Here is a 24,543-nt window from a genome sequence, read left to right as displayed (position 1 = left end):
GGGAAACCTTCCCAAGGAAAAAAATGTGGTCAATACTGTGTCAGTTGGCACACTAAGATAATGAATCATGAACTATTTTGTTGAAAGTCTGCATGATCTACTAGACAGCTGCTTTCTTGGGATGCTTGCTAAATACAAAGAGATGGACTTGTGGTTAAGGCTCTAGACTGGTACTCAAGAGATGTGGGTTTAATCCCCAGCTCTGCCACAGGCTACAGATGTCACCTTGGCAAGTATCTTATTCTGTGCCTCAGTTTTCCCCTCTATAAATAGGGGATACTACTACTTTTCTCTGACCCTTTGTATGTTTTGTCTATTTAGAAGTGACTGTGCTAAACTAGAGCCCAAAAGGCCTGACCAAGGTCCAGACCCCATTGCATTGGGCACTGTACAAAATGCATAGTAAAACAGATCATCTTGTTGTAGCATGCCTTACTAATAGTGCCACACTCTTACTGTGGTCAACATTTTCAATTAAATATTGCTGTAATATTTTTATCCTCCCTAAGAGGCATACAGTTAATGCTCAGGAATTACTGAGAGGAAGGCCAGACGGTAAAGTATAAAGCTAGATATCATCAGTGTCACCAGACTTGTGAGGTATAGAGGGCCCTACAGTATCAAGCTCAAGTAAGCAGTTCTAGTGGGATCTTACCTGCAGTTCTTACACTGAAGTGAACCACAATACTTCAAAGATTGATATTTACATCTTTAAAATTACTCGGATATCTTACTATTAGTTGTCAGGACAAGGTTCCTCTACCTACTAACCAAAGCCATGGGTGACTTCTTCTAAAAAGAATCTCAATAGCATTGTCAGTCACACTAGGGCTGTTACTGAGCTTTTCATTGACATTCTCATTGTTGTTACAGCAATGGTGTAGTTCCACTAGTGCAATGATCCCCAAACTTTTTATGTCAAACCCCTTGTGACGTTGCACTCCATACATTTCATGGAAATATGCTAATGAGCGTGAATATAATGTAACTGAATATGCTGCATGCAAAAGGTCTCTTGTAAGGTATCATTACAAAGGTTATAATCTACTGAGTGTTCATCCTATTTGTATCATTCTTGTATCTAAAATTAGAAATATTAAGTATAACTCTAAAGTCCTATTGTAATTACACAAAGTGTGGGCCAATAATGGTGGCTTGGAATCTTGATGGCTCCCACTGACCAGGACAATTGGTTGTAAATTGGCCCTGTTTACTTGCAAGTCTTCCTGTGAGTCAGGCCAGGAAGAATGGAGACTTGTGGTCCTCACAGGAAATGTGATCATGTCACCTGGTACTGGACTCCATCTTAAACCTGGTGCTTTTCCATTTAGAAAGAGGGGTGGGGACAGAGAGAGACAAAAGATTCCCGCCTTGTGCCAAAGATATAAAAGGGGGTGAAACAGACCAAAGGGGGCTGCCAGTCATGAGAAATCCCCTAGTTACACCTGAGCTGGAATGAACAAAGCTGTACTGGGGAAAGGATTGAGCCCAGACTTAGCTAGCGTTAGTAATAGATGCCCATCACCTCCAAGCCGGACTAAAGCTAGGCAGTCTATCTGGGAACGAAGCCATCAGATGTCAAGAAACTAAGGCCATGTCTACACTGCCACTTTACAGTGCTGCAGCTTTCTTGCTCAGGGGTGAGAAAAAACACCCACCTGAGTGCTGCAAGTTTCAGCACTGTAACATAGCAATGTAGACCGTTGTGGAGGTGGTTTTTTTAATAGCGCTGGGAGAGCTCTCCCCCAGCACTGGTGCCACAACTACACAGCACTTTAACGTTGCTAATGAAGATATGCCCTGTTGCTTCTTGGCTCCTTGGAGCTCAGATCAAATGCTGTTTTCATACAAGTCCTCAGCAACATGAGCATATGAAATCTGTCCTCTGCTCACTGCACTGGCTTCCCATAAAATGAGAAATTCAAGGTCTGTCCTTCTAGTCAAGAAACCCAATAGTTTGGGCCCAGAATACCTAAAGATCATCCGTTCAACAGCTTCACTCCTCTGGCACAACAGAGTTGTTTACTACAAGGGTAAAGCTCATCTATGTAGGAGACTAAACTTTTTTGAGGGATGATCCAAGACTGGACCTTCTGCAGGATCTAAGACTCACAATCTCAATGCTTTGTTCCAAGCTCAAGGCACACTTTCTTGATCTTGCCTTCATCAATACAGAACATAACACATTACAGGTAATACACTTTAATAATGTAAAGTTTAAATAAAAATGTACATCTCTTTCCCCCTTTGAAGAGGAAGGAAGAATCATAAAAAAAGATGCTAGTTACATTGCTTAAACTTCTGAAAGGTGCTCAGACAACAAGAATATAGAATAAAAATAGCAAACCGAACAAGCAAATTCATTTACCAGCAGTAAACCTGAATCTTTCCCTACTGAGCAGCAGAGGCCTAAGCCACCAATTCCTACAGAATCCAAGTTCCCATTTAGCTAACTTTAGTCCTAAACCATGAATCATAACCTCATGTGAATGAATGTTACCCTACCCTCCTGAGCTAGCAGGCAGACGGGTATGGGGACTCTGCTGCTGCCTGGCACTTTCTCAAGCAGCAGCAGAACAAGGCCAAGGGGGTCTCCGCTGGTTTCACAGCTGCTCTTAGAGCCAGGCAGGCAGAGATGAGCCTGGCGATCCCAGGACAACAAAGACGAGGAGCGGGCATGGAGTTATTCACGCAGGAAGGAAGCTCATTAATAACAACCCCCAGGGGGCGGGCGGGCAGGCGGAGCCCCCCAGGGGGCGGGCGACCCCTCTCCCCAGTCCATGAAGGTGGTGGGAGGGGGGGGCGTTTCTCCAACACCGACTAGCCACTGTATCCGCCCCGCGCCCGTTACTGAGCACGGGAAGGTGGCGCCCAAGGCCCCTCTCTCCCCGCCAGGCCCCCGCGCTCACCGTGGTGGTCGTAGACACTGACGTAGGAGATGCCCACCGCCATGCACCACACCACCAGGCTGGCCATGTCCGCGTAGCTCGGCTCCTCCTCGGTCACCACCAGCCCCATGTGCACCGGCAGCTTCTCCAGGGACCGCCCGTCCCAGCGCCCCCGCCCGCGCCCGCCAGGCACTCGCCGCGCCGCGCCGGGCTTGTGGAAGGCGAAGGCCCCGGCGGCGGGCGCCAGGAGCGCGCAGGAGGCGGCGGCAGAGGCCGCGCGGCGCCACCAGCGCCAGAGCCACGAGCGGGGGCCTCCCCGCAGCCGCCCGCGGAGCCACGAGAGCAGCGCGCGCAGCAGGCAGAGCAGGGCGTGCAGCAGGCGCCACACCAGCTCGCACGCGCCGCTCATGGAGAGGAGGGAGCGCGAGGCCGGGGCACCAGCTGAGAGGGGCGGGTGCGCGGGACGGCTAGAGGGCGCGAGGGATCCTCAGCCACAGCGCGCGCCACGCACCATCATCCCCACCCACGCCTTGCCTAGCCCGGCCACTGTCCTGCTCCTCACTGACACCGCTTCATCTGCTCAGCCGCCACCGCTTGCGCTGCCATCTTTGTACTTCGCCTGTCCTTTGACCCCGACGCCGCCGAGCTCCTATTGGCTGAAATCCTAGCGGCTGCGTCACTTCCTCGGTTGTGGTGAGAATGACGTGGCCAGCAGGAAAGGCCTGCTCTTGATGGTCCGGGTGGTGTTGTTGCCGGGCGCGCACAGGGGCTGGAGGCAGAGACCTGGGCACAGCGGCCCCTCGAGGCGCGGCGCTGCGTTTTGTGCCGGGTGCGCTGGGACCCCGCGGGGCCAAGTACTTTAGCTTTACACAGAGCCTGCGACAGGCTCGGCAAGTTGCATAATAGCCCCACCCCCACCATTGCCTCCAGCGTGTCTAGCACCTCTCTGCAAAGCGTCAGACGCCTCTTCAAATCACCCCTCCCAACTCCAGGCGAAGGCGGGGAGCTGAACCTGGGGCGCTTAGGCGAGTGCTCTAATCACTCGGTTAAAGCGCAGGATGCAGCACTTTTCTCCCCACACTCTTTTGGTGGGTGTGGCAATGGCAGCTGCTTAATTCATTGGCACAAGAAACTTCTTAGGTGTCTCAGCTGCTTGATGCCTGAAGTGGGGCTCCCAGTTGTGGGTCACTATGAGCCTTGGCTCAGGCACCTAACTCCATGAGTAGCAACAGAGGGTCCTGTGGCACCTTTAAGACTAACAGAAGTATTGGAGCATAAGCTTTTGTGGGTGAATGCCCCCACAAAAGTTTATGCTCCAATACTTCTGTTAGTCTTAAAGGTGCCACAGGACCCTCTGTTGCTTTTTACAGATTCAGACTAACACGGCTACCCCTCTGATACTTAACTCCATGAGGGGAGCAAAGCTTAAGGGACACCCTTTCGTGGCTCCCAGTCTAGTATGTTGACTTTTGGGGCTCACATTCCAAGTGATTTTTTTTAGGTGCCTAAAAGTTAGGTGTTGGAGTGCTGAGCATTGCAATGCATAAGCCCCTTTGTGGATCCAGGCTGAAAGATTTTGTTTCTTTGATGAAAATGTCACATTTTGTGTGTCAGTTTTTGGAGAAGCCATGATACCCTCCCAAGCCCCCAATTTATTGAAAGCAAGATTTGTAAAGTCAGCCTCTCCCACCCCTTCTCTGCTGCTTCTTTTTTTTCTTCATTTAATTCTTAAATAATGTACAGTACACTTCATTGGTTACATGCGAACTTCAGCAATTCCATCAGTTCTTAGCTAGTGTGGGCTAGAAGCAAGGACACTGGAGTGGTACATAAGAGATCTGGGTTCTGTTCTAGCTGACCAGAGCCAGGGTAACTTCAGACAAGTCACATCCCCTTGTTGTGGCTCAGTTTCCTCATCTGTAAAATGGGGATAATGATACTGACCTCCTTTGAAAAGCACTTTGAGAGCACATTGTAAAAGCAAGGTATTACTATTTAAATATTTCAGTAGCTATGCCAACATGTGCTTATGCAATTATCCCAATGCTCACTGAGGGTTAAAAATGCATCAAAAGGGCTCCTTTTTAAAAATAGTAAAAACTTGTGCCTGCTGATTTATGTCCATCATGCATGTTTTCCCCTTCGAATCTTGTCCCAGGAAGCCTGTGTACAGGATTGACAGTGAAAGTGTCTCAACTTAGACAGTGGGGAAGAAGTGTATTAAACGAGTCATGGAAAAAGTGATACGCTGGGAAGAGCTTTTAAAATTATTTTTAAACAAGTAATTTTATGGCCTCTCCTAGTGTGGCATTTTTAAATTGTAGGAAATTGAACATAGTAAAACAATTGGGCAACAAAACATTAATATTTATATGTATTTCATCTTTAAAATGTGTTGCAATATTAGTAATTAATCTTATAACATCCTTGTAAATAGGTCAGTATCCCCACTTTACAGAGGAAAAACTGAGGCAGAGTAATTTCCCCCAAGACCATTGAGTCAGTGTTAGAGGTGTGATTATTAGAACTCAGAAGCTTCTCATTCTCAGGCTTGTGTTCAGTGAGGCCCTGATCTACAAAGGTACTTAGGTGCCTAACCCCAGATTTAGGCACCACTGCAATCCACAAAACTCCTGCTCGACTGCTGCCTAATCCTGTACGTGTCTAAACTCACTCTGTGTCTATATTTTCAGGATAAAAGTTCCCTTGGTGCCTAAATTCCTGCCTCTGGCCATGTGCACTACTGTGTCACTCAAGGCACCACCTGGATGCTTCTCTCCCAAGTAAACATGTAAGAATGATCCTCAAACCAAAAGAAGATAGGCAGAGGAGCGTCTATCTTGCATGTGGGGCTTGATCCAGTAGGCATGCTCAGAAACTGTGTACCAGATCAGCTCTGATTCAAAATTTGGCTTGTGGGGCTGGCAGCACCCACCTTATAACTTTAAGGCCAGATTCAATTCCCATCTCTTTCTGAGGGGGGAGAAAAGATTTGAATAGTCTCTGGAGAGGGCTTCAGTGGAACTGTTTCAACAGGAGACTAAGGCTAACAGATTCCCCCATCAGAATACCTGATAGCTCAGTTCCTTGAAATGTGGGAGACTCCTGTTCAAATCCTTTTTCCTCATCATGCAGACAGGAGTATAAGTGAACTTGGGTCTCCCACAGCCTAGCTTAGTGTGTTAGCCGCTTGGCTAAAATTTATACAGTAGGCTGCTCCTCTTCCTCCTGTAGCTGTTTTGAGTGAGGCAGACATCTAACTCTAGGGTTACCATATGTCCGGATTATCCCGGACATGTCCGGATTTTGGGGTTTTAAATAGCCGTCCGGGAAGACTGTAAAAATCTAAAAAGATCCAGGATTTCCCTCCCAATGCAGAGCGTGGCGCGGCTGATATAGTGGCCAGGCCGGACTGAGCCACTCACATCGAGGCCTCCAGCAGCCAGAGCCCCTCCCCTGCAGCCTCAGCGTGCAGCGCTGGCAGCGCTCTGGGAGGGGGGGGGGGGCCTGTGGGCTCCACGGGGGAGCGCGGCAGCGTGTCTGGTTCCGTGTGGAGCCAGACACGCTGGTCTGAGCAGCACGGTAAGGAGGGTTGGGGAAGGGGCAGGCGGTCCCACGGGTCAGTCAGGGGACAGGGAGCAGGGGGGTTGGATGTGTCGGGGGGCCTGTCAGGGGGCAGGGGTGTGGAGAGGGGTCAAGGCAGTGAGGGAGCAGGGGGGGTTGGATGGGTCGGAGGTTCCTGGGGGGGGCTGTCAGGGGGCAAGGGTGTGAGGACAGGGTGGGGCAGTCAGGGGACGGGGGGGTTGGATGGGCTGGGGGATCTGGGGGGGGGCCTGTCGGGGGCGGGGGTGTGGATAGGAGTCGGGGCAGTCAGGGGACAGGTAGGGGGTGGAGTCCTAGGGGGGCAGTTAGGGTGCGGGGGGTCTCAGGAGGGGGCAATCAGGGACAAGGAGAAGGGGGGGGTTGGATGGGTTGTGGGTTCTGTGGGGGGCAGTCAGGGGGCGGGAAGTGGGAGGGAGTGGATGGGGGCGGGGCTGCCCGCTCCCCACCATGGAGTGTCCTCTTTTTTGAAAGTTCAAATATCGTAACTCAATCTAACTCATTCTCACAAGAAACAGCTTAGGCATCTAAGCCCCCAAGAGAGGGGTTCTTGATGGTGGATCGCTAACACAGATAAGCTCCTATTTCTATGAGAGGTGGCAGGGGGCAGATACCCCCCCTGTTGTTGCCATCTCCTATTGACTAGCTTAGGCAGGAAGTTGCCCTTTTGTAGATCACATTCTAAGGCAACTGTCTCTCTCCCTTCATTGTATAGGGAGCTTAGGCACCTAGCTCAAGCTTTATGGATCGCATTATAGTTCTCATGATTTTCTAGCCACTGAAAAGTCCGTTTGTGGCTCCAGACCAGATTCTGTACCTGTTTTTGCTGCACTCAGCCACAGCTAAGTGAAGAGTATCCCCCACCCAGAATCAGAGATCAGCCTAATTTTTCTGATCTAAAGGCAAAAGGTGCAACTGAATTCAGTACTCTGGCACTATACCCCAGTTTGTATGAATAGTGTTTGTCAAATGAAATCCCTGTCTACTGGATTTCTACAACCTGTGCTTGTAAACATCTGTAGACTGCCTGTAATATATCTTACAAATCTGTTTGTACACAGAGGATCTGAAACAGGAAGTTCACACAAATAGAAAAGTGCAGCTCTGAAGAGAAGCAGGAAGCAGCCAGTGACTTTGTTTACTGCCAGCCACCATTGACTAAGGGGAATGGCCCAAACAACTCTCAGGAGGTTTAATCACAGCTCTGCACTGCTGTTCCCTGTGGGCAGCATTCTGGTACCTGGGCCAACAAAAGCACAAGCCCCAACATGTCCAGTGAAACACAAAGCAAGGAAAGATAGGGAAACTCCCGTGAGAGTCCATGTTGTGACAGGCTGTGACTGGGCGCCACTTGGCAGGGAGGGTGAGGTTTCTTATGTTTCATGGGTTCCCTCTGGAGGCTGTGGGTCCCCTTCATGGCGAAGTGTCTCCATATATTTCTGCATCTTTTCAGTCATCCATGCAGGTGGGATAAAAGGTTTTAGTTCCTCCAGCTTCAAATCAAGAGAGCCCCTGTAATCATCACTGGCTGCCAGATCCTGAATATCCTCCTCTATGAGGAGGTACGCCATCTTGCCCCCTGTGGCCCTCATGTGCTGCTGTTCTGCCAGCCAGTGCTTGTCTTGAGGATCAGCCGCATACTTAAAGAGATGGGGGTGTTTGATGTAGAGTCGCCCTCTGGTTCCTCCCATTCCAAGAGCCTTGTTTGCTCGAGATCCCAGCACAAAGGTTGTGGACTCAGTCAGCCGGGCTGGATCCCACTTCGGTCCCTCCCGGCGCACTGGCTCACAGGATTTGAGCTTCCACGTGGCCACACCTGGGGCTCCACGATCATTCAGCAGGCTCTGCCCTGGAGGTCGCCCCTTCCTCTTTTTGGGAACAGGGCTCCCTCGCCGACTCGATTCCTCTTCCATCTGCCGGGCATGCTTTGGCACTGACTGTTCGTGGATCAGTCTGGGTATCACCTTCTTGCCATCAGAGAACAGCAGCTTTCCTTGCTTTGTGTTTCACTGGACATGTTGGGGCTTGTGCTTTTGTTGGCCCAGGTACCAGAATGCTGCCCACAGGGAACAGCAGTGCAGAACTGTGATTAAACCTCCTGAGAGTTGTTTGGGCCATTCCCCTTAGTCAGTGGTGGCTGGCAGTAAACAAAGTCACTGGCTGCTTCCTGCTTCTCTTCAGAGCTGCACTTTTCTATTTGTAATATATCTTGTATCTCTCAAAAGAGAGAGCAAGCTCCATCAAGTCAGTCCTTTGCTGTGAGACTGATACCTCCTGATAGTAAGACAGTGCCTGAGATGACACTAGGCAGGCACTTAAAATAAATTGTTAAAAGAATCTATCATTATAAACCAGGGGTCGGCAACCTTTCAGAAGTGGTGTGTCAAGTCTTCATTTATTCACTCTAATTTAAGGTTTCACGTGCCAGTAATACATTTTAACCTTTTTAGAAGGTCTCTTTCTATAAGTCTATAATATATAACTAAACTATTGTTGTATGTAAAGTAAATAAGGTTTTTAAAATGTTTAAGAAGCTTCATTTAAAATTAAATTAAAATGCAGAGCCCCCCAGACTGGTGGCCAGGACCCCGGGCAGTGTGAGTGCCACTGAAAATCAGCTCACCTGCCACCTTCGGCACACGTGCTATAGGTTGCCTACCCCTGTTATAAACAGTGGGTGAGAATTATTGTAACATAAAAATAATTTTCTTATGCAGAAAAAAGTATTTTGGGACCTTTTTTTAATTAATACACAATCCAATATAAGCAGATAAAAGTCACCTAGTAACTACTAAAATTGTTTGCCTAAACATATTGCTGCCATAAACATCTCTCTCTACCGAAAACATTTATTTGTCTGATGTCTTGTTAAAAAAAAGTTGAAAACCCCCAAATTCCTCATGTCACCGTATTTAATCATGTGACCCATATAGCTCTAATTACAAATACTATTGATACTTTCATAGGTGACATAACCAAATAACTCAGGTCTGACACCTGAAAAAACAGACTTTATGAATGTGAGTGATTATTCAGTAACTGAATGGCACCAGAAAACAGTGGATAATTGAGACTGTTTGTTTTGGAAAGTAATTTGCTGCTATCACTGCTCAGTTATCAGCTGAGATTTATGAACTGGCAGGAAAGCCCTTAGATTGTTGTTTGTAATTCACTGGTTTTTAGTGTTTGTGTATTTCTGTTCTGTTTGGTTTTCAAGTACTTTGGGAACTATTCAATAAGATCTGCACTAGTGTATATATCAGAGCTGGTGTTTATATCATAAAGCCCTTTTGTCTCAAATATTCTGGGATGCTCCCACCCATGAAAGGCCTCTCACCTTAATATAATTGAAGTAACAAAATATAATTTCTTCTTGATGCAGGAAAAACATCCATATTAATTCTGATGTTTGTATTTTCTGTTCCCCCCCAAATAACAGACATATTTAAATAGTACACACCATGTGAGAGAATATAACTTCTTCACCTATGTGTTGAATTTAGCTATTAGAGGCCAAATAGATGTGCAAACTGGTCAAATTTACATATCATAGGACCTAAAGAAAATGTAACAAGGTGTAAGATAAAGTGGGTAGAGGGCATCTCATCTTAGAACCTCATCAACATGTAACTTACATCACTTCTGAATTTAGCCTTATGTTATTTAACCCAGCACTTGCAATCTTCCTTATAAAAAAGGCCGATCTTTCTTTAAGAAATTTACACATTAATAACCCTGTGTCATCTTCTGTTAAATTCTTTGATATTTCAGCTCTCTCCTATTACTAAGTTTAAATAATTTGTTGTCACGTGTTCTTATTTTCATTAGCATACTGGATCTCTTACACTGGGTGACAGGATGTTTTCCTTTGCACCTTTTATTGCTGTACCTCTGCAGACAGGAGTAATACATAACCCTAAATACTTACATACAGCAACTTGTCCTGCATTGGGGTCAAATGGTTGTTTGTCTATTGCACACCAAAGTTTCCCAATAATTTTGTCTCTGTCAAACTTAGCCTAATTTCTGGTAGTGGCAGCTCCTGTTCCCTAAGAAAAGGGTAAGCAGTGATCCTTTAAAGGGACACAGTCAAGTCACATTTGGTCCCAAACTTTTGGTTCATGGATACTAACCAAACTTAGAGCCAGTAAAGAAATGTTATTGAACAATAAACAAGCTCCATTCACCTGTTCTCTTTGTTGTATTTGTTATAAAAATAGACAGGTGGATTACACCTCGAGATATGCCTCAACTAATTCATCTTTAGACTAAGTGGTTTAAATCAATTAAAGGAGACAAATAATTCTTGAAAATTTAATTTCTCAAGGGCAATACTATGTGAACAGTACTGAACAACCACCTATATCAGTCTGAGTACACATAGAAAACCTTCCAACTTCAGGCCCCTTGTTCTGGAAATTATAACACTGCTAGCTTAAATGGGTTTGGTCTCAGATTCCTAGCCGTTGCATCTTGTGAGGTAGGTGTGGATTTTTATTTACAGGACTTCCATGGAACTATTTGCATGCTTGACTGAGCCCCAGGCAGAGGTAGCAGACCTAGTTAATTGCCACAGTTTTGTTTGACTGTGCCAAACTTCTAGCTGCTAGTACTGGTACTCTTATTTTCTACACACATATAATATTAAACAAAAAGCATTTTTTTTAAAAAGAGGCACCTTACAATTTTCAAAACACCTTTCATCCTCACCTGCACCAAATCACTAAGTCTTGTAGTATAAAATAAAAGATGAAATGTCAATGGTAGCCTAGCAGGCTCTTTGTCTGCAAAGATCATTGCTGAATTAAGAAAGATAGTTCTAAGGCTCATCATAGTTACATGATTAATCTATTTCATAATCATAATAATCATCATCCATGTTTACACCTTCACTGGAGAGGTCATCAGTCTTCATTTTTTTTCTGACCTCTTTGCCTCGTTCAGCTGAAGAGAGGTGGTCTTCACACCGCTGCAGAATCTTTTTGGAAGACATCCAGCTTTCGCCTTGGCTTTCTGCTGGTGCTGCACACTGTCCTCCTCTGACATCTGTCCCTTTGGCCATCAGCGCTCTTCTGGTTCTCAGAAGGTCGCAGGTGCAATTCCAAGGGTTTCCATCCAAATACAGGTACCTGAGACGAGGCAAATTTTCCAGGACTTTGCGATCCAAGGCAGATATCTTGTTGTTTCGTAGATTTAAAACCTGGAGCTGTTTCAAGTCCTTTAGCTCTCGTTCTCCAACATCCTGTATGTCATTTCCTTTTAGATCCAACCTGGCTAGAGTATCTGGAAGTCTGAAAAAAACAAAACAAGATGAATATATTTATCTTACTGATTCTGCTGATGTTGATTATGCAGGGAGGGAAGTTGAAGGTTAGTCGAAACGCAATAGATGATGGGCCATCAGCCTTTGTTGTCCACCATTTAAAAATTAAGTAAATAATGTGATCCACTGCGGAAGAGGTGTGGCCCTGGAACATTCTTATGCATAATTTTGGGCTTTATATGTCTGAACTTTTACTTTGGGGTGATTTGTTAATTTAAGCTGTGGGTCCACCATCTTTTTGCTTTTGAATTGTTTTCCCCAAAGTATTATAGTTCTGATGTATACTGAATGCATTTAATTGAAATAAACAGCAATTTTAGTCTTATTCGGAAAAAAAGTATTTTATTCCAACTGGGCTTTCAATAAACTTAGAAGCAGATACATGGTGTCCCATGTCATAGACATGCATAAGGCAAATTTATAGTAGTGCCAAACATAAAATATTTAGAGAAGCCTAAGGACATGCTTCCCTAGCCCTTCTTTGGATGATTTTGGTTGAAAATTTGTGCAATATATTGCATAGATTAGAAAATTGGGGTGGGGAGAAAGGGAGTTAGTATCAGATTCAGAAATTGAGCACACCAGATAGGAAGAATCTGAAATGAAATTGCCCACGTATATGACAATATATTTTATTTTAAAAAAATGACAAGAAAAATAGAAACGCCCCTTACCTGATTTGTTAAAAAAATCTTGAGTAACTGAACGAAATCTGATGGAGACAAGGTAGGTGAGGTAATATCTTTTATTGGACCAATTTCTCTTGGTGGAAGGAACACACTTTTGAGCTACACAGAGCTCTTTTCAGGTCTGGTGAAGAACACTTTGTTTGCTTTTCCAAACCTGAAGAAGAGCTCTGAGCAGCTTGCAAGCTTGTATCTTCCACCAACAGAAGTGGGTCCAATAAACGATATTACCTCATTTATCTTGTCTCTCTCATATCCTGGGATCACGGTGGCTACAACAACACTGCAAACAACTATGGATGAAATATGATTTACTTTTCACCATATATGTTTCTTATTTACTTTTGTACTCAGTCACCTTGGACATGAAACTAGACTGGTCAGTTTCATTTCTGTTTTTATACATATCATACATATATGATATGACTAAAGCTCTTATATTTCAAAAGCTGTACTATTCATTTTTTATCTTCTATTTTTATCTGACTCTGTGGGTGAAAACTGTTTAATAAAGAAGCAAGTTAATTTGGCATAGAAAACAATTTTAATTAGATCAATTTGAAGTTAATCCAAAAGACAATTTACTATTCTGGTGCCCAACCTGCTGAGGTGAGGAGTGGCAATATGAGATTTAAAGGAAGTCAGTTACATATCATTTCCTTGGGAATTATAAAGAAGTTTAACCAGAATTATTTATAACTGAGCAGCAACTCTCCACTAACACCAAATGTGATAGTATATTGTACTGCAGTGATCTGATATATCATTGAAAATAACTGAGAAGGTACCATTGGGATATTCAGATGTAGAAATATTTATTTGTTGGAAGCTAAATATTATACCATGGGGCAAAGCTTGCTGTCATACTGATGCATCTCCCCTTGACATCTGTGAGAATGTTGCATGAATAAGGCTATAAAATGTGGTCTTATGGTGCCAAAAGACCCAGATGATAAACTAATGGATTATTCCTTATGCTTTATACTGGTAAGACTTTGATCTTACCTTTTGCTTGTGTGACCATGATAAAAATATTTGGAAAAAAACATGGTTTATGCTGGTAGTTGATATGTATGGTGCTTTGACATACAATAAAGATAACGTGGAGTGAAATCCTGGTTCCATTGAAGCAATTGAAAGTTTTGCCTTTGACTTCAGTGGGACCAGGATTTCACTCAAGGTCCCTGCCCCAAAGAGATCACAGTGTAAAGCGCTGATCCAGCAAAGATTTAAGCACATGCTTAATTTAAGCATATGAATAGTAACGTTGAAGTCAGGTTGAGGTTTTGTGGCCATATTATTTGATCTTAAGTAGTGTTTATTTTAAAAGAGTAACTATGTTCAAGTATCTAGCTGATCCTACTGCTATCAGAAGATCCACACAGCATCAAAGGGCTGACTGTGACAGCTATGCTGCAGCTGGAGGTGATACCCGGCTAGTTCTAGCCTTTCCACCCCTTCCTGTAACAGCTGAGGGAGTGGGGATCTCCTCATCCAGTGCTGTAGCACCAGCAGCAAGAGCCCTGGAGGTACAGTAGTTGTATATGTTATGGGTGCAATTGCTGCTTAGGGCAGTTTTATTCTTACTAACTTTCCCCTGCCCTCCATCTGCAGGGAGTCTAGGGAGAGTTGGGAGTGTTCCCTTCTCCCTCATGTAGTCCAGGTCAAAGTCATGTTTCCTCCTCACCCATCACAGAGAGCAATGAACTGATAGTATCCCTCCCCACTCTTGAGACTTGGTCAGGCAGGGGACAGAAACCCAGAGGCTGGCTCGATGAAAGTAATGTTGCTGGTCTCAAGTGACCCATTTCAGAAAAGCACTTGGACATGGATCCACAAAGGGATGTAGGCATTGGAACACCTGGTTTTTAGATGCCTAGAAAATCACTAGAACAACATAGCAATCCACAAAAGCCTGAGTGAGACACCTAGGCTCCCTATGCAATGCCTGGGGAGACATAGGCCCCTAAGAATAGGATCCACCTAAGCTAGCTAATGGGAGATGCTGATGAGAGGGGTGTGTCTGAAGCCCCACCTCTCTCACAGAGATAGGCACCTAAGTCTGATCTGCAGGGAGAGACCTATCTCTGCTTGCTATTCAGAGCTGGGAACCCATCTGCTGGAGTTAGGTGGCTTAGATGAGACCGAGTTAGGTATCTGCCTCACTCCACGCAAAATAGCGATGGGGAAGTAAGAGAAGCACAGTACCTCCCTTATGATCTTTAGCCCAGTAGTTAGGATACTCACCTGGGATGTGGGAGACCCCCAATTCAAGTCCTGCTTGATAAAGAGGAATTTGAAAAGGATCTGCTACCTCTTGGGTACATGTCTTACCCACTAGATTATGGAGTGAGTCTCACTCTCTGGCCCAATTAATATTTAATTAAAATTGAATAGCTTCAATATGAGAGATGGAGGGAGACCCATATAAGACTATCCATCCCATGGTCAAAGGGTTAGGACATTCACCTGAGAGGTGATTGATCTGTGTTCAAATCCTTTCTCCTCAGACAGCTGTGGGCTGTGAACCAGGGTGCTCTCACATCCCAGGGAAGTATCCTACCCACTGGGCTAAAGCGGCTGTTTGCTTTCCCTTTCTTCTATTAGGCTATTTTGTGTGGAGTTAGCCCCCTGAGCATACCTACTTGATCAGCCCTGCATGTGAGTTAAGTAGAGGATTGCCTATCTTCTGCTGGTTTGTGGATCTCAGTGTGGCTTAGGTGGAAGATTGGCCCATAGATGCTTAGATTGAGGCAGCAGTACACGTGCCCAGTGATAGAAACCTAGGCCCTACTGAACTTTTACTATAAAATCTTTGATGCCAAGTGAGTTTGAGTGCCTATGGAGTTACCTGCTCAAGTGCCACCTATCTTATTATGGATTGTAGTGGCACCTAAAAATGGGAGTTACGCACCTAAGTACCTTCATGGATCTGGGCCTTAAGCAATTGCTTAAATTTCATTCAGCACATGCTACAGTGTTGAATTGGGGCTATGGCCATCTCTCTGCATATTCAGACTTCCAGGATGGCAGCTGCTGTCATCATATCATTGTAGTACCATGACAGTCTTATTTTCATTTTTTGTACATACACCCAGGTACCAAGTGATGGGTGCACAAAATTAAGCACATAAAATATACTTCTGCTCATCTTCCCCTTCTGTGTTTTTAAAGTGCTCCCTTAGAATTTATGCTCACTTAAAAATAAAAAACCCCAATATATCTTTAAAAAGTTATATTGTTTAAAGGTTAATAGAGATCTCTTTCTTCTCCCTAAATTGTCTCTACTATATGTTGTAAAAATAAAATGGATTAGACAATATTGAATGCAATTACATAACTAGAAAGCAATAAACGTTCCTATTAAGCTAGACTGAAATCAAACAAAGTAACATGCCACTAAATCACAAATTATAAAATTCCTACCAAGTACCTTCCAGAAATCTGAGGCTAAAGGAGATCTGCTGCAAGTGAAGTTTTATTACATTATCCTGTCTCTGACAATGACTAGTACCAGATGCTTCAGAACAATGTGCAAAATCCCTAAAGTGGGCAATTATGGAATATACTGCCCACAAGGCAGTTCCTTCCTAAATTCTTCAATTAGAGGTTGGCTTATGCTTTGAAGCATGGGGGTTTATAAAACTTTGGGAGAAGTATGTATGTATATGTGTGTGTGTGAGTGAAATTCTATTGTCAATATTGTTATCTATATAAATAGCCAATTCCTTTGTTTGAACCATGCTAAGCTTTTGGAATTTTATCTTGTAGCAATGATAAGTTAAATATGGGTTGGTAAAAACGTGTTTCCTTTTATCAGTTTTGAACTCACTGCCTTGCAGTGTCATGAAACGTTCCACTGCTTTTGCATTATGAGAGGGGGTAAAAATGAGCATCGCAGTACCTTTTCTATGCCATTCTTTTGTATATCTATAGCATTCCCCCCTTATTCCAGTTGCAGCCAGAGATTAGAAACAAATGTATTCACTGGAGGTCACAATTTTTTTCGAAACAGCTCTATTGCTTTGCTGAAACTACCTATAAAGATGCCAGTTAGTGCCAATTACGATGGTGGACTCATGGTAAAGACATTTCTCTACTAGGAACAGGAAGGAGAAAAAACTCATTTCAGAGACATCCCCCCCCCCAACGGTTATCAAATGGTAATGTTCTTTTTCATTACTAACTGCTAGGTGACTCAAAATAATGACTGGACATTAAAGGCTCCCAACCAAACAATCTAGCCAGAACCAATAGTATGAGTCAGTTCTCTTAAAATTTTTAATAAATTAAATGCTAGCCTTTTTCCATGCACAGAACAACTACTGATGGCAATAGGAATTTTATGCAGACATCAGGGGAAAATAAGTTTCCATAAACTTCACTGCATCTTTTACTGTCTCTTTAACCATGTTCATGTGTACTAGCAGGACTGAATTTTGCTGTAAATAAAAATAAAATCTGTGTGAAGATACCCTGGTGCAAAAAGGGCCAGATCTACAAGGGGACTTAGGTGCCTAAGTCCCACTTTTTAGGCACATAAGTCACATTTTTTAGGCATCACTGTGATCCACAAAATCTCTGCTCAGCTGCCACTTCTCTCTGTAGGCACCTAACTCAGTGCCTATGTTTTCAGAGTCAGAGTTCCCTAATTGCCTAAGTTTCTGCACATGCACGGCTGACTCAGGCAGGCACTGGGACACCTAAACCATCTTCAAACCATAGGAAGATAAGCAGAGAAATCCCAATCAGGTGGGCATGTTCTGAGCATGTCTCATTCTACACAAAAGGGCCAGGGTGGAGAAGGAACCCTCCCTCATAACCTTTAGCCCAGTGGTTATTCACTTTGAATGTGGGAGACCCCTTGTTCAAGGACCCCGCTCTGCTTAAAAAAGAGAAGGGATTTGAACAGGTGTTTCCTACCACTCAGGTAAATGCTCTAACAACTAGACTATAGAGTCATTCTGATGCTGTCTTAATAAAAAGTGGAATGGCTTCAACATGAGAGATTAAGAGAGATCTACAGCAGACTATCCCATAGTCCAGTGGCTAGGGCACTCACCTGAGAGGTGACAAATTCTTGTTCAACTTCCTTCTCCTCATCAGGCAGAGAGGGGAATTCAACCAGGATCTCCCACATCCAGGGTGAGTACCCTGACTGCTGAACTAAAGGTTATGAGGGATCCACAGATCCCTGCCTAAAATACCTACATAGGACCCAAGCAACTATTAACTTTAATTGATTAAGTTTGCTGCAGAACTTTTAGTTGTTAGGGAGCAGGGTTTCCCCACACCCATCTGTGGAGCAGGCAGGGGGAGAGATTAAGCGAACATATAGATGTCCCAAAATCCATGAGAAATGCCATGGACTTAAGGGCAGTTAAGGAGAGTCCTAGAGGAGGTGAATGATGAGAGAGACCACCCACTGGGTCAACCCTAACTCCAACAAAGAAGTTCCAGTAGCTTAGCAGGGGCATGATAGCGCAGCCCCGCATACTTATGGAGACCAAAACCTGAGAAGTGAGTGGAGGGGCAGCAGCAGAGCTGCTGCTCCCCCAACTTCCACAATTGCAGTCTCATTTCTACCAGGTTAGGCAGCATGCGGAGAGAGAGATGATGACCTTCATTTACCAGCTGTCTTCAGATTCACTTGCCTTAATGGAATAGAAATAAGCAGGTTTTGTTCCAGTGCTAGGTTAGATAGCTGTGCACATGCATGAAGCGCTCCAGCCTCAAATGTGCTGACAGTGTTGTTGTCGAGAAACAAATGCTTGAGGTCTCGTAGATCCTGGAAGCCCTGGGCTGTCACTCTCTGAATGAAGTTATTGCTACAGTCAAGTTTCTGTAGTCTGGTTGATAGTCTGAGTGGCATGGTTTGGAGGTGGTTCCTGGACAGCTCCAGGGTGGTTAAGTTAGGAAGAAGCTGGGCACCATCAACTGATGAGAGCTGATTTTCAGAGAGGAAAAGCTCAGACAGGTTTTCCAGGTGTTTCATGTCTCGAAATCTTATAATTTTGAGTTGGTTTCTCTCTAGTTTTAATGAAAGCAGGGACTTCGGCAGGTTAAGAGGGACCTTGGTCAGAAGGTTGCCAGTTAATCTGAGCAATTGTAAATGTTGGAGTGGTGCAAAGAAGCTGCCTGAGAAAGAATGTAGTTTGTTATTCTCCATACTCAGATACTTCAGTTCGGGAAGCTTAAGGGGCCCAGACACAGATTCCATATTATTACCATCCAAAGTCAGACTCTGTAAACTGCAAAGGGAAGAAAGTGTGCTGAAAGAGACTGCCAAAATCAAGTTGTTTTGAATGTCAAGCACCCTTAATTTCTTTAAACCTTCAAAATCTGACTCATGCAGAACACTAATTGAATTGTCACCAAGTTTTAATACTTCAAGGCTGGATGGGAGGGAAGTGGGTATGCGCCTTAGTTTATTCTTCCAGAGTTCCAGGATCTTCAAAGTGCTCAGAGCTTTGAAGGTGTTATCTTCTACCGATTCTGTTCCACTGCAAGACAGGATAAGCTCTTCCAGACAAGATATTCTACTGAAGTCAGAGATCTTAGAGAAAAAAGAAAAAAACAGAACAAATTAATGTGATAATATACCATCCAGCTTATGGATACCTTCTACTTTTCTATATGATCTGACTATTGCTAATGTTTATTCCTACAATATGATTAATGATGAACCGCAGAGAAAACAACAGACCATAAATACAGATATTATTGCAGCCATATACATTTCAACTGCAGTTTGTCTGCAGTTCTGGAATGCTACTTTTATTATTTAGATCCTGGCTCTGCAGATGCACATGTTTGGGGCAATGGAAGATAAATAGCATTCCTTGCACTCCTGCATAGGGTAGCCCAGTGCATGTTCATGACTAGCATCTGTATAAGCACAAGTCACAGTAATGGATGGGGTTAAGGTAGACCCATGTCCATCTCCCCCATTTGCTGGCCAGCAGAGCTCCCTGGTGCAGATAGAAGTGCATACTCCATCCTTTCCTAGAGCAGTGATGCTGTCTGGAAGCCAGAGGAGGAGATAGGATAAGTCTCATCACACACCTCCCTACCATGGGCTTTGGCTGTGAACCACAATCTAGCTCTCAGTGTTTCAATTTTATAAAACTTACATTTTGAGATGGACCCAAAGCAAAACCCCAGATCCAAGCTCTCTGAATTTTAGGGCAGTTTAGATTTGAAAATGAACGTTCGAGCTCAGGCTTATCTCTACTTCCACTGAATTTTCATAAGTCAGAAATAAACAGATGTTTATCAGTGGTAAATGAAGCTTAGCTGTGGCTACTTGTATGTTGTAAGGATTTATGGAGGCCCTTCGTACTGAGAACAAACTAAATCTGAACTTTCATAAATTTCATATCTGATCCAAGTGAACTTTTCCTGCTTTTGCTAAGTTGATTCCTTTAGATCGCTAAGAAGCTTAATTTTCATCTTATTAAGTGAGAGAGTTAAGTAAATAAGTACTTTTTATTTCTTTTCAGTGCACAGACATTCATTCTCTGATGAAGGATATTATGGTTCTTAATATGGATTATTATAATTTTCTTTTGCATCCATTTAGTATGCTTTGGTAGTATCATTCCCTTTTGTTCTATTCCTGACACTTACACATGTATCCTTTTTTGCAGTCACCAAACAAATTAAAGTCAATAAGCCAAGGCATATTTGAAATAATATCAGCTCCCTCTGGTACATGGTGCTTCTTATTGTTTAGCTAGGCTGTCTTTAATTTGAAGTGACACTGTCAACAAGTTTGAGGTCAAAAATTTAGATCTTGTGAAAACAAGGGTTTACAAAGCTTTAGATGAATAAAAACATTTTCATTATTACTTTTTTGTCAGTGGAAGCAAATTCTTCTTAAACAATTCCAGGCAGTAATGGCCGAGAACAACATTATGCTAGTAGATGCAAACCATAAATTAATCTAATTAGAAATGGTCTAATAATTAAAATGAAAGCAACCAGTCTAGAGTCACTAGTTGTTCAAGCTGAGCAAAATGCAGAGGGTGAACAAACAGCATAAACAATTATATGTACATTCAATTTAAAAAAAAATTCTTTCAGTTTCAATAAAGTGAGGAAGATATGGAATCAAAAAATAAGTTAGCTTTCTTTTAAAGCTGCCATAGAAAAAAAGCATTTATTTTAAATGTGGAAATTCAGATCCATATCCTGTAAAATTCAGATGCATATCCTGTAAACACTTACATATGCAACTTTACATATGTAAATTTAAGCACATGGGCATAAGTGCTTAGAGAATCAGGGCCTATGTTTTATTTTAAACAAAGTTTGTCACATGGAAAGAAAAGTGAAATATATGTGTAGTAGCTCAGAGTAATCCTAATTAAAGAGCCCGGATAATTACAGCCTGATAGAATAAAGATATTTATACCATATTAATTGCAAACTTAATAGTAAATGTAAGGCATTCTGATTGTTCAGCTCAGGGAATTTATAAAATGACAAAGTGCCTTATCAGATGGTTTCAGGTATAATTTGCTTGTATTTATTTCATTACACTGCAACATATTTGGGTGTCTTACATGTTCACAGCAAACATTTAAATGTCTCATAAAAAATACCTGTGTTCTTAAAAGGCATAGTCCAAGTCTGCTTTGCTACTATTAAGTGAATACTAGTTGACAGAAATGGGCAATTAAACTGATAAAGAGCAATCAATTTTTTGTACTTGTCTTGAAATGTAAATACTATTTTTCTTTCACATTATTTTGTTATATTTCTTAATAAAGAGCAAACAGACATGTTTGCAAAAGGAATTTATTAACTGGGCTATATCACTACACCAAAAGTATACAGGTGAACTTTGACTCTTCTAGATATTGGATCTATGACAAGGGAATTTGGGGGATTAATAATGGCTGGGAAACAGCAAAAGTGAACTGTATGATATGGGCTAAACTGCAATATTACTCTCAAAATAGAGATTATTTAACAGTCTGAGCAACAGGAATCCCAGACATTGCTCCAAAGCAATTATTAGCCCAGTTTATTGAATCCTGAGAATAAAAGCAAAATATGAACTTCAATAAAAATGTATCTCTTCTAAACAGACAATTTCTTAGGAATCAGAGGGGTAGCCGTGTTAATCTGAATCTGTAAAAAGCAACAGAGGGTCCTGTGGCACCTTTGAGACTAACAGAAGTATTGGGAGCATAAGCTTTCGTGGGTAAGAACCTCACTTCTTCAGATGCATCCTTGACTTGAGGTGAAGTGAGGTTCCTACCCACGAAAGCTTATGCTCCCAATACTTCTGTTAGTCTCAAAGGTGCCACAGGACCCTCTGTTAATTTCTTAGGAAGTTATTCATACACAATGGGCACATACAGCATGTATAACGCAGATGGTTTTATTTCCCTATTGTCTATCCATGTAAATTGGATTTATTATAGCAATATTTTTGCAGTGGGACTAAAGAGAAGCTACTCCAGAACGTGCCACAATAAAGCAACATGTGGTACTGACTTTTGTACAGAACTACTGGAAATCAGTGATGCCTAGTGAATCTCAGAATGAGCTGAGTCATACTCTTTTAACCTCTTACTACTTATGACCACCACAATAATAAATAGGTAGCAACTTCATTTATAAATTGCTCTTGTTAGTAAGATCATTTAGGGCCCAATTTTGCTTTTATTGACATCAAATGCAAAAGTATGATTGACTTCAGAAGTGCAGGATCAGGTCCTGAGTAGTCAAACCCTCACCAAACACGCAGTTTTTAATAGTAGATGTACTACTCACAGGAAAGTACTGCAGTTACATTCATCACAGAAACTTCTCTTATTTTATTAAGCTTCCTGACTTAGCTAAAGAAGGAATTAATAGCATTTAAGAGAATGCCATCACTTCTAAGTGAAGATATAAGGTAGCTCTTGAAGTCAATGGGAGTTTGACTGTTTAAAAACTGATCAAGATTTGGCTCTCTTTTATTGATTATAAAATGTATATATGTAAGATCAACATCATTAATCACTAGTTTATTAATCACATAAACAAATCAGCCAAGCAGTACTAACAGGGGGTCAGATACCATGGTTATGGAAACAACAACAACATAATAATAATTAATAATTAGTAATAGTAAAGAATAGGAAAAACAAATACAGACCTGGCACAATTGTACCTAACCATTAGTAGCTAGAATAAATCTCTCACTGGGTTTGACTTTGAAGTCACCACCATGCAGAAACATAATGGATCATTTGATTTAAATTGAAAATGGAAGTTATTTAAACTGGGATTTATCCTACCTGGAGGTGTTTGATTTTGCTGTGGCTGATGTGAAGCCGCCTGGCGGTAGCAGGAATCTCTCTAGGTACCTGTAGGACCTTGTAGCATTGCACTGACTGTATAGAGTCGCAATTGCATCTCCTCGGGCAGGTGGTACTTAGACCATTGTAAAGAGGAAACAAAATGAGTAAAACATAAGACAAATGCATCTTCCAAAACAGGAACTCTGAAACCATCCCTGTTAATAGCAACACAGTATGAATTTAGGCACCAGAAGTCCTTTTATACCATGAAATCTGATAAAAGGATATTATGACTGTGTGCTTTGTCTATGGGAGAAGGCAGCAAAAACAATACCTTAATTTGCCTGGGTTAAAGTGTTAGCAAGCATTACAAAGAGTGAGAGGCTTAAACAATGATAAGGGGCCTTTATATTTGTAGGCCTGTGAAATTAGTGTTATTTATTGCCTGACGTCTAATCTGCAAACATCCATATTATCTGCAGTTTCCTAGTTTTGTTAAATGTGACACCATGGAATTAGTGGAAAAAAGATAAAGAGCTGTTTTATAGTGGGCTATAAAACCTCTGTATCTTCTGTGACCCTGTATTTAAAACATTAAAAAAAAACCACTCCACCCAAAACAGAAACTGAAGCCTTTTTTTCCTTCCTTCACATTACTTACATGAAAACAAGCAACTTTTTTTTTTCAATACCAAATTAACTTTCTGAACTTTTTGATGCAGTTCAGTGATGCTGGATGGTACAAGTTTTTAAAGTTTGATGAAAATATATATATTTAATTACATTTTGGTTTGCGTTAACTATAATGTGGAGAAAGTTGCCACAGAATTCCAAGTTTTGATACTCATTCTTTTTGGAATTGAAAATTTGTGAAACACTTGAAAGCTTTTATCACATTTCCAGTGGTATAGGACAAAGAAAGTGTTAATAATTTAAGGCCCAGTTGTCTCATCCCAGGTGGATAGGAGCTAAAGAGGAAGACTCTGAGCTTCCTAATTAATTTCATTAATTTTTCATTCATTTTATTCATATTCCACACGCTGACTGAGAAATTCCATTCAACTTTCTTATGTCCTTATGCCAGAGGTCAGCAGGTCACTGACAGCTCATTCACTGACTAGGAAATTGCCCTATATATTTATGTGTGCCACATACATTACAGTGCCAATGGCATGTTGGGAGACAGTTGGTAAACAATTGTTTATTTTATATATAAAAACAAACATTGAAAATATAAGTATATTTTTAAACCATTACAATTTGACCACATCACAGTGGATTTTCACCAGGTCCCCACAAGGCATGTGTCTTACCTAAGAACTATCTTCCTGCCAATTTTTCTTGTTTGTACCACAAAGCAATGAGGCACACTAGAGCTTTATAAAAAGGTCTACAAACAATTCTTATCAAGAGAAAAGTGTATATATATTTACCCTTCACTTTGAAAAATAGCTAGCCCATTTTTGCTCTAAATTATTGTTTTTTAAAAAGCATCCTCAAAAAGAGACGAGGCAGGACAATTTCAGCCCCAAAGTGAAAGTTTTTGGAAATAATATGTAAATGAAACAGATCTATTAGACTGGAAACACTCAACCTTAATTAAGATGAAAGAAAAAGACAGCAATTATTGCCTTTTATGCCCTGAGATATCTATGTTACTTTAGTTCCTTAGCACAGGTGTGTTCCACAATGTTAAGAGTTCACCACTTATTCAATTTCTTCATCTGAAGGGGTTGGGGTGAACTACC

General features: G+C 42.4%; 3 protein-coding genes across 4 annotated transcripts in view; all 3 read right to left on the bottom strand.

Moving 5' to 3' along the window:
* The window catches only part of NUS1 (NUS1 dehydrodolichyl diphosphate synthase subunit), a 35,243-nt gene extending 31,797 nt beyond the window's left edge, over positions 1-3,446 (bottom strand). For both annotated transcript variants that reach the window (XR_006173809.2, XM_005280154.5), the window contains exon 1: positions 2,910-3,446. Coding sequence is in view for 1 of the 2 variants with exons in the window: in XM_005280154.5 (XP_005280211.1) it covers positions 2,910-3,297 (388 nt within the window). In the remaining variant the exon portion in view is untranslated. The remainder of the gene's footprint in view (positions 1-2,909) is intronic.
* Positions 3,447-7,541: 4,095 nt separating this feature from the next.
* Positions 7,542-8,479, bottom strand: LOC101951008 (deoxynucleotidyltransferase terminal-interacting protein 1-like). The gene has a single exon (XM_065588391.1). The coding sequence runs from the start codon at positions 8,399-8,401 to the stop codon at positions 7,862-7,864; it is 540 nt and encodes a 179-aa protein (XP_065444463.1). The 5' UTR covers positions 8,402-8,479; the 3' UTR covers positions 7,542-7,861.
* Positions 8,480-9,229: 750 nt separating this feature from the next.
* LOC101950714 (nephrocan-like) lies at positions 9,230-23,096 on the bottom strand. The gene is made up of 3 exons (XM_024114575.3): positions 22,793-23,096; positions 18,152-19,053; positions 9,230-11,779 (listed from the first exon to the last, which is right to left on the bottom strand). The coding sequence occupies exons 1-3, from the start codon at positions 23,006-23,008 to the stop codon at positions 11,332-11,334; spliced, it is 1,566 nt and encodes a 521-aa protein (XP_023970343.2). The 5' UTR covers positions 23,009-23,096; the 3' UTR covers positions 9,230-11,331.
* Positions 23,097-24,543: the final 1,447 nt, after the last annotated feature.

This window comes from Chrysemys picta, chromosome 3 (genome assembly GCF_011386835.1).
Source record: "Chrysemys picta bellii isolate R12L10 chromosome 3, ASM1138683v2, whole genome shotgun sequence".
Classification (NCBI taxonomy): Eukaryota; Metazoa; Chordata; order Testudines; family Emydidae; genus Chrysemys; species Chrysemys picta.
This window is presented reverse-complemented; position numbering and strand designations above follow the sequence as displayed.

Coding starts and splice junctions, on each gene's coding strand:
- LOC101951008 (XM_065588391.1), bottom strand. CDS start 8,401: ATGGAAGAGGAATCGAGTCGGCGAGGGAGCCCTGTTCCCAAAAAGAGG.
- LOC101950714 (XM_024114575.3), bottom strand. CDS start 23,008: ATGGTTTCAGAGTTCCTGTTTTGGAAGATGCATTTGTCTTATGTTTTA. Junction 19,054..22,792: donor GCAAAATCAAACACCTCCAG/GTAGGATAAATC, acceptor TTTTTCTCTAAG/ATCTCTGACTTCAGTAGAAT. Junction 11,780..18,151: donor CTTATTTCTATTCCATTAAG/GCAAGTGAATCT, acceptor TGTTTTTTTCAG/ACTTCCAGATACTCTAGCCA.